Here is a 10,905-nt window from a genome sequence, read left to right on the forward strand (position 1 = left end):
ATCTGCATAACAAGTCATTCACATTTATTTTATTAGGAATAACATGTTATTCAGGTTTATTTTGTTGCATAACTTGTTATTTAGATGTTTATATGTAACATGTTGTTCCTTCATTTTTCTTGTAAGATTTATATCATAGTACAGTTAAATGAAATAAGATTGCAGCAAATAGAAGCACTGAAACCAGCATTGATATATAATAAATATATATATAAACATCGACAAGATGACATAAGTTGTTCTGACAAGAACTACTGACTAAAGTTAAGTTTTCATACCAACACATTACACATAACTACTGACTGAAGTTAAGCTTCACAGTAAATACTTTCCCATTAGTTTTCACTCCCAAGTTAAATTTCTCAACCTACCAACAACACAGACGTTGTTAAAAAAAAGTTATGTTTGAGCCTTTATAGATGTCTTCATTGGCATCTATCGCCCAACTGTTTCTAAGATCCGTCAGCATTTTCAATACCAGACTTACTCTTTTCTTGTTGGATTTTCCTACTGCATCTTCCTTTCCCAACTTCAGCCATTTGTCCCTAACTTGAGACTTCATGCTCATCTTCATATAATAGCATACAAATATGAGGCAGTCGGGGTGATGACCTTGTTCAGGAACAATCTTGGTAAAAATATCCTTGTATACAAGCGGTTCCCGCTTTATATCCACGATTTGTGGTGATAGATTCAGTTCATCATATCTTTGGATCAAATACGGCATACAAGCCTTTGCCATTATGAGAGCTTGTTTCTTGCAGTTAGATTTATAGCCTTCAACACTGTTATAGCAGTTCCACTCACCCTCTGAAAAGTCATACTCTAACAATGTCTAATGTGTACCAGCAGGGTTTTCCTTTGTCATATAGTTCATTGGAATGAACATTCTCTCAACTTCAATAAGGAGATTCAAGATGAATTCTCCAACAAATTTGGCAATCCCATCTTTCTCCTTTGTTTTAACAAAGAACTGTAAAAGAAATATTTTTTAGGAAAAAAAAGTTAGTGGATGCAATTGAAAGGGTGCACAACAGGTGTAAAAAACAATGCTGAATAACTTGTTATGCAGTTCAATCTAGTTGCATAACATTTTATGTTGAAGTAATTATATGGGCATAAGATAATATGCAGGAATGACTTGTTATGTAGCAAAATGATTTTATTTTCTTGACTTACCCAAGCATCTGGCGTCATGAATGCAGACTCCACATACCTATGTTCAACACTATCAGCCATCTTTTCATTTTGCCGCTTCTTGAACAACCTATAACTGTAGTAGCGTACTACTTGGTCTTCTAAGTATTCGTTGTTCATTAGCTGCCTTATTATATCTCCGTGAATCCGAATATCCCACAAGTACGGGTCTTCTCCTTCTCTGATACTCCAAGCCGAATTTCTGCAGATGACATAAGACATAATTGGTGAGATGTTTTATTCAAGTGACATGCGGCAGAACCATAAACTAGAGGGTTGTGTTATGCATGGTTTTTTTTTAAGCATAACTTGTTATGCATTTATTTCATAAGAAGTATAACCTGTAATGCATTGATTTCTTAAACAAGCATAATAAATATAACAACATTTTTTGGATAACTGAACATGCATTAAACATTGGAGCTGCATAACATGTGATGTAGATATTTTAAACAATGCATAACTAACCATGCATTAAACATTGGGAGCTGCATGACATATTATGCAAACAAGCATAAAGGTAATTTTGATGTACTTACAGGCTGTTGGCATTCTCAAAGTATGTCTGCAGTACTTCCATCATGGCTGGTTCTATTGTATCCTTGTAATCTTGAAAGCATTCCATTGTTTCCAGCGGAGGTAATTTTCTGAACGGCAAGCCAGCAGACGTACGGGGATTTTCTTCTTCAACTTTATTCTCATCAGGCTTGTCTTTTTGCTTCTTATGCTTCCCTAGCTCACAATCTTTGAGTAGTACACTGGTTTTCCTTTGATTCCATGTTGTCCTTTACTTGATTCTTCTTACCTTGCTTCCTGGTTGCTTCCCATCCTCTTCTGCCTTGTTTGCTTTTCGCTTCAATACTGACTTTTTCTTCAATGGTGACCTCTTCAAAAATTCTGTTCTTGGTACAAACTCCCCTCCTACATCTTCTTCCTAGAGATTCATGTAACCAAAATGTGTTAGATATAAACAGTTTATTATGAAATTAAGTAAATAGTTGATTAAACAACAAAACAATAATATAGTAAACAGTTTATAGTTGATTAAAAATAATAACTAGTACATAGTTGATTTGACATTAATAAAAATACCATAATAAAAGATGTTATATTTTAGGTACCAGGTTTTTTGAAATGGTCTCCATCTCAGCATCTTCATTATAGCCTTTTTCTTTTTCAGCATCTTGTGTGGCACGAGGAGTTAAAGGATTCTCAACCACCATCTCCTTCTCTGCATCAACAACCATCTCAACAGCTACTTGTTGTGGCTTTTCAGCCACTGGCTCTTCTGGTTGTTGTGGTTCTTCAGTTTGATATTGTGGTATGTCAACAGCGGGTTGTTGCATATTTTCAGCTTGCTCTTGTGGTCCACCAACATCATCTTTAATTGCAGCAGCAGGTTGTGATAAATACAGATTAAATGTGGGAACCACATATTCTTCTGCTTTCTTCTGAGTTTCTGGAAGAATGTCATCATCACCACCGGCCAAAAAGTCTCTTTCCTATGCTTCAAGTCTTTCTTGTGTTGTTGCTATATTTGGTGTTGTCTCCAATTCCACTTGAGTTTCTGTTTCCTTGTCGTCGCTGGAGAGATTAACAGCTTTTTCCATGTCCATGAACTTGAAAGGTGAAGACTGGATACCTTGACTAAACGTTTGGTCTTGGCTATCGAGTCTGATAACTTCTGGAACCGATTCTTGTGTAGGTGGTTCAGTTGAAGATACCAGTTCAACAAAAGTATCATTCCTTGGCAAGTTTTGGCTCAGTGGGTCGCTTGGATCAGCTGATGATACATTGACACTAGGTCCACCTGAAGACTCCTCCTGCACTTCTATGTTGCCACAATCAACGAGCAATTCCTTCACGTAATTATACAACTTTTCATTGAAGTCTACTCCACTCTGTCTATTCCTCTCCTGAGTCTGCTTCATGTCTTTCAGCTTTGCTTCAATGATCTGCAACCTTGCCAGCACAATCGGGGGGACACGTTTCTTGTTCAATGATCTTAATCGCATCCAGAAATACTTCTTCATACTTGTCCCTGTTCTCTTCAAGATTCATTGCGACGAGATCATATATCTATTTCCTTTTTCTTGGTTTTCTTGGTTCACAGAATTCCATCTCCATTGCACTGTACTCATCTCTAAATTTCTCATTATACTGCAACATGATTAATGACACTCATCAAAGGAATGCATAAAAAATATAACAACATTTTTATATGCATAACCTGTGATGCAGCTAATCTAAACAATGCATAACTAGTCATGCATTTAATATTGGAACTGAATAATATGTCATGCATTGATTTTTGTTATGGTATATAACTTATTATGCATTTAAAAACACAACCCTGCTTAACTCCTTTTCAATATTGAAAAATGCATAACCGGTCATGCATTCATATATTGGGATGCATAACATGTTATGCATTGATTTATTAAGGTGCATAACTTAATATGCAGTTATCATTTTTTGCTAACATAACTTATTATGCATTCATTTTTAAGGAATTTAGAGATACAGTCATAGATGCATGAAGGTCAATTATAAATCATGAAATGTTCACAAACAGGTACCTTTAAGAACGTAATATTCTTCTTGAGCATTGCTTTCTTCATTGCTGCCAAGTCCCACTTCGCAGCTCTCGGTGTAGCATTGGAAATGACCTTGACGATGTCTGATGATACCTCATCTATGTTAGAATGCTCAGCCAACCAAAGCTGCAAAAAATAATAACTAATAAGATATTCTGTATCCAAGAAAGTAATATTTATTGACAGATGTTATGAAAGTAAAAAAAAACTAACTCACAAGAGAATATATAGTGCAACCACTATAATTCCTGATATGAAGATTGTTTCTTTTGACAGTCTTGATGCTCTCCATCAGGTGTTCATGAATAAGATCAGGAAAAGAGACAGAGTCCATGGTTTCCAAATCCTTAACCAAACCAACATACGAGACATCTAAATTGTCTCCACTTGAACGACAAAAGAACAAGACGACTAGCATGTAAAGGCAGATAAGGCAGACAACTTCCTCTTCATGAACTTTCTTATCAAGTTTTTCCAACACCAGCCTTTCAATATCATCTATCCACACCTTTGTTACCCGTGATTTGGGATCTTTGCTGATAAATCCTGGCTTTGTTTTGAATGGGAATTGCTTGACGAGGGGATGTGACTGAGTCAGCTCTATCTCTGCCTTCGAAGTCAGAATATCATTTCCTCTGTCTCCTTCAATTCTTGGAATCAAAAATGTAACAGCAAGCTCACTAGACGTTGATGCTATGGACTTGTTTTCAGACAACTTGAATGAATGTTGATTCAAATCTTCATGGTCATATGATAGAAAGACTTCATCCATCAGCTTGTTGCTCTTACCATCCAAGTATGCCATGTTTGCAGCATATAACCAGTTATAGAACTTTCCAAAAACACACACACATTCATCATGTTATCCTGCAACGTATTCAAACCACCTCTGTCTTTTATCTTACTAAACAAGTGACCTACCCTAAGGAAACCTGCTCTATAAGTACCTCCTTGAACAACAGATTTGGTTTTAGGTTTAACTGCGTAAAAAAAGAACAAAAAGAATGCATTTTAGAACTGCTATTTTAGAACAACAAAGGAATGCATAACAAATATAACAACATTTTTTTATATGCATAACCTGTGATGCAGCAAGTCTAAACAATGCATAACTAGTCATGCATTTAATATTTTAGAACAACAAAGGAATGCATAACAAATATAACAACATTTTTTTATATGCATAACCTGTGATGCAGCAAGTCTAAACAATGCATAACTAGTCATGCATTTAATATTGGAACTGAATAATATGTCATGCATTGATTTTTTAAGGTGCATAACTTATTATGCATTTAAAAACACAACCCTGCTTAACTGATGCATAACAGGAACAGGAAGGAATTCAACGCACCTTGTTTATAGACAACACATTGCTTATTATATTCAAAGCAAATCTTACCATCTTCGGCATCATTTGTCTTATCATCCTCATTATCTGTATCATTTGTATTTAAGATTAAAAAAAAAAATTCAAAAAAAAAAAATCAAACACTAAGAGATGAAGTAATGATAAATCTCACCGGGTTTTTCTGTTTCTTCGACTTCATTTTTCCTTTTTCATCTGAAGCATCAAGAACAAAAATTAAAATCGAAAATAAAATAAAATCAAATATACCGAATGCATGCAAGAATAAGATAGATTAAACTAGTTTTAGTAACTAATTTCTTCTCTTTTGATTTCTAAAGACGTGTTTTTGTCGGTGTTTCATCCATTTTGGTTCTACTGAATTCTAGGGTTAAGGTTTTTTAGAGTTTGAAATTGATTTTTAGGGTTTGATCAACTTCAATAATCAATCATCCGTTACAGTGTTTATGGAGGAATAGGAATAGAAAAACGGATGAAGAAAAAATGAGAAGAACAGATGAAGAAAAAATGAGAAGAAGAGAAAAGAAATGGTTCCGACCGTTTTTGGGAGTTAATAAAACTTCCCAGAACCGCTGAAGGGTAATTGAGGAACTCTGCACATTTTTAATAATTTTAAATAATGTTGGGTGCGACTGTAGCGAAAAGTAATTCTGGGCCTGGCGGTAAGAAAAAAAAATTCTGGGCCTGCGCCTAAGTTCCCCTATAAAGTATATAAATAGAGTCCAACATCTTTGTATTCCATATACACATTAATAGAATTTCTCCTCTCTTTTTCTCTCTAATCTGTGTCTCTCCTTGTCTCTTTTCTAGTTTTACAACACGTTATCTAGGCAACATCTCGTTGCCGTTCAAATTTTTTTTTCAAAATTTTGATATTTGCGTTCTTTTTCCTTCATCAAAATTTTTTCCCATCGAGTTTTACCGACAAGGTTTTTGTGAGGCAATTTAATTCAAAATGGTGATCATCCAAGGGGGAGTTGTATCAATTTAGGTTATTTGGTGGTAGGGATGAGCCAAAAGTCCGGAACCGCGAATTTCTCCCGTATCCGTCCGCAAAATTGCAGATGAAATCCAACCGCAGATATATGAACCGAACACGGGTGAGATTTTCAAATTTACAACTTTCAGCGGTTCGGTTGCGGTTGGAATTTGAAATCCACTGATTCACCTGTACCGTGGACTAATAAATTTAACTTACATAGAATCAGAAACAAATGCGGCAGATACCCTGCAGTGTTATAAATAGCGGACATTTTGATTGTGGATGCGCACCATTTGATCAAGCAGGTGCACCCAGTTGAGATATACATCACTGCAAGAGACAAATGCTAAGCAGCTTGATCCTTATCCAACATGATCAGGCTTAACTAAGTGAAGCCACGTGCATTTCCAGATGGAGGTTAATGTAAAATAGTTTCATGCATTGGAAACTATATAAACCCTTTCCTGGGTTATTTATGTGATGTCATTAGCACTGAAACGTAGAAATGAAATAACATTCCTCCCTTACCAAATGTTGTTCTCTGTTAAGCCTCAGGAGTTAATTAATATATGTCTCTAGTAATTTGAACATATAGCATCCTTTTTAACCTATAATATGTACCTACTGAGAATAAAAAGCAAAGAGGTTGAATCATTTTATAAAATGTTGGAAGTTTTCTGATTTTTTTTCTTCTGATGACTAAATCCGCGGTTAACCCGTGTCCGGTCCGTATTATCTGCTGATCCACGGATGTTAAATCCGTGGGTGATTGGGCCGGACACGGTTGGATTTTTCAAATTCACAACTTTGACGGATTGGACGCGGGTGACCCCTAATCCGCATCCTTCCGCCCGTTGCACACCCCATTTGGTGGATTCTGCACCACTAACTAGGTCATTTTGTTTTACGAAATCAACATAGCAATCCTTCGGGAATTTGGATGTTATTCTAATCCATATACGGTGTGACCACAAATATAGTTTTGTTCACTTATGATAATTTAGCTACATCTTGGAACTTTGTTGAAGAAACTACATCAACAACTTCTGTAAATCATCTCGGGAAGCTAGCAATCTGGAAGCTAGCAATCCATGACACAAGTTCTCAATATGTTGAAGAAGAATGTAGACCCTGCAAAAGTATTAATCGAAGATAATACTGCTTGTGCAACACAAAAGAAGACTTCATCAACTATTCGATATATTCATGAAAGCACAAAAATCATCTGCATTCAAGAAACCGTTCATCGAAATTTGGAAGTCTCAACTCAAAGATTTGCAAGCCAAGATTTAACTGAAGTACTTATTAGGGGGAGCATCATAGTGAAAGGTATTATACTGGACTATCACGTTGTACTGTTTTTCCTTCGTCAAGGTTTTGTTCCACTGAGTTTTCCTTGTAAATGTTTTAACGAGGCAGCATATGCATGTCCAACTCTGTTCTAAGTTTTCTCACAATTGTACTCTTTTCTCTTCGATCAGGTTTTTTCCCTTTTCTGGATTTTGCTGACAAAGATTTTAACGAGGAAATTACTTAGATACAATGGTCATCTAGGTGGAGCGTCATAAACGACAGTTTATCATGTGTATTCCCACTTTAGTGAAACGCTATTACTTGGGCACCAAGTATGTAAACTCTATAAATAGAGTCTTAAACCTTTATATCCCATACACACATTAATTGAGTTTCTCCCATCTTCTTCTCTCTACATTGTGTCTCTCCTTGTCTCTTTTTTGTTTCACAACATTATTATTAATCATGGGAAATAATCCATATACAAATTGAAATTGGGTTAAAGATAAATTACAAGGATTAAGTCTGTTGGAAAAAAAAGCATGATTTAACCATTGATGACCGGTCACAGGTAGATGGTCATGATCAGTTTGTGAAGGATACGATCTTTTAATGGGACATAATATGATGGCTATAAGTATATGTCTCTTCAAACAATTGTCTCTTGCCAAAGGATACTTTTTTGTTTATAGAAGTCAAAAATTCTTAAGTTTAGTTTGTAATTTTTTCATGAAATATTTTTGAGAGTTTGTTAAGGATTTGTGCTATATAATTCCGCGTTCGGTGTTATCGAAGTGCTGTGAAAAACATCCAGGTATTGTTGGATGATTAAGACATGTGCCGTTTACCTGGAAAAACATTAAATACATGGCATCAAATATCTTAAATAAAGAAATTATTTCTGTCCTTTTTTTTTTTCTTTTAATAAACAAGAAATTACTTCTTTCCTACTTTTTTTTTGTTTATAAAGTTTGATCCATATAGATGACTAGATTTTGATTTTGCTTTAATTCAACAAAAGTATTTGCATCCTTTTTGTTGTTGTGCTGTTTGTGTCGAAATGTTTGATGAGATATAACGAGAAATTAGAATTATGAATTGGTTGCTTTAGTAAATTGCTCACAAACTGTTTGTGCTTCTGCCGAGATGAACCATTTGTTACTGTAGACACATCCTTTAGTGTTTTGTTTATGTATAAACTTTCCAATTGGAATATATAATCAGAACTAATCGGTTCCTTGTACAACTACAAAAGAGCAAGCGAATATTGTTCAAATCAATACTCGATAATCTCTCATCAAATTAGATATTGTAATACAATGAAGTAATTTATAATTGTTTCATCGTATTTAGGAAACTTATAATCTACTTATAAAGATTCCTTTCAAGTTTCAAGAAAATTGACCACTACTTAGTAATTAATCGTTCATCATATTAGAAAATAAAACCTAGAGAATCTGGCACTTTCTTGATGATTTCTAAACTATAGTTATCTTATGTATGTCAGACTTCTTGATGCAAGATATCCTACGTTGAGATCAAAATTAGTAGAAACCTAAACATTTGTAACTACCTTAAAAGAAACAAAAACCAAATGGAAAAAAAGAAGAAAAAAGTAATTCCTTCGTGATAATAATACTAGAACAGAAATTAACAAACTGAAGCAAATTCGCTGCAAAAGAGTGCAACTAGGCTGCCTTTCGACAATGTCCCAGTAAGTATATAATTTGGGTGAACAATATTCTTAAAAGCTGACCTTCAGATATCTGAGGACAAAAACCCATGGTTCGTTAAATCACTAGCTAGATCACCCATGTCAAAAGACAATGAAGCAGATCCCATTGTCTCACATCAATGTATAGGAAAATAAAAGGAACTAACGTTTGGGTGCTATCAAGAATGGAGCCAAATCAGATCCCATTCCCTTTTCCGTTTAAGTTTGAGTGACTCCCCCCCGCCATCTGTATCAGATCTAAAGGCCTCCGCGGAAACCAGATAGGAACTGATTCCCTTCGGGTGTGATGGAACAAGAAGCCGCATTCCCAACATTTCCCATGAAAAATGGAATGTTCGGTCCATCTGAAGGAGAAGAAGAAAATCTCTGTTTAAAATGATGAAACAACGGAGAGTGTGATAAATCGGAGGCAACCCTATTGGATCCAGCATTGGCGGTAGCAGCAGCTGTATCCGGAATGAGGTGCTCTGGTAAAGATGAGAACTGACGCATCTCCGGATGCTGCTGATTTTGATGATGATGATGACTATTATGATGATCAGCAGTAACTGTGAATGGACTCAATGGAGATGTTGGTACCTCCATAATGCACGGTATCGCCTGAGGAGAGCTTCCGTAGTCGGTTTGGGTTGAAAATCCCGATGATGAGTAGATATTGTTGTTCCTCAATGTAGCTCCTCCAAAATCTCCCACGCTGAAGTAATCATCGATCTGTGTGGGAGCCAAAGGACGGTGTGTCCTATTGTTCTGTTGAGCACCAGTGAGAAGTTCAGTAAAAGAAGAAGTATGTTGATAATGAGGAGCTTCATCTGGTTTTTCCTTTTCCTTATCGTTAGCAGTTCTTTCTCTAGCTTTAGCTCGGATCTCAGAAGTGCTACTACAAGCCAATAAGGACGCTGAAAGATTGTGTTGTTGCTTCGGATTGTAAGCAGAATCCATCTCAATTTCTACTTCATCCATGTACAATGTTGGCTCCATATTGACGGTGCGGTGGATTCTCTTCTCATCACTTGGTTGCTTTGGTGCGTCTAGAAATGCAGCATTGAGTGAAGGAAGCTGAGTACTGGCATTAGCAGCAGCTTTAATCAACCATTCAAAAACCTTGCTAGGTTGAACATAACCTAAGCGATCTTGTAAATCATAAAATTGTATAGCTGTAGAGACCGATAAACGAACTCTCCGATCCCTGACTCCCTTTGTTGTTAACACTTTACTATGACGATCTTTCCCACCAGAAGCTTTTGACACCTTAAAAATTCTTGATGATTGCCAAGCTCTATTAGTTATAGGGTTTCCAAATGCTGCTTCTTCATCTTCAGCGTCTTGTTTTTGTTGGTGTTGATCAGCACTTCCTTTTCTTCCTATTTTCATTGAATCGTTTCTGGGGTTACTAGTAATCCTTGACAGTTTACAAGGACGGTGATGATGACTCTGAATATCCTCCATACTGTAGAGTTACGGTCATTGCCTCATTAAAAAAACCTGCAGTCACACATGTTGTAGAGTTAGTAGGGTCATTGCCTCGCAGAGAAAACCCGCCGTTACAACTTGTTGGCCGATTTTTTATTTTGCTTATGATTTGTGAGATTGTCCTTCAACTTCTGGTATCTATATTATTTTTTTATTTTTTTTATGAGATCCATAAAAACGGGATCCAGGCCCTACCCGAATCCCAACTAGTCGAACTAGCTCTACTGCTAGACCAAATCCAACTATACAATTACACCAATGC

The 10,905-nt window shown here is 36.0% G+C and overlaps 1 protein-coding gene across 1 annotated transcript; it reads right to left on the bottom strand.

Annotated features, from left to right (window-relative positions):
* Nucleotides 1-9,333: 9,333 nt before the first annotated feature.
* On the bottom strand, nt 9,334-10,601 carry LOC113353298 (transcription factor TCP2-like). The gene has a single exon (XM_026596949.1). The coding sequence runs from the start codon at nt 10,542-10,544 to the stop codon at nt 9,411-9,413; it is 1,134 nt and encodes a 377-aa protein (XP_026452734.1). The 5' UTR covers nt 10,545-10,601; the 3' UTR covers nt 9,334-9,410.
* Nucleotides 10,602-10,905: the final 304 nt, after the last annotated feature.

This window comes from Papaver somniferum, chromosome 2, assembly GCF_003573695.1.
Source record: "Papaver somniferum cultivar HN1 chromosome 2, ASM357369v1, whole genome shotgun sequence".
NCBI classification, from domain to species: domain Eukaryota; kingdom Viridiplantae; phylum Streptophyta; class Magnoliopsida; order Ranunculales; family Papaveraceae; genus Papaver; species Papaver somniferum.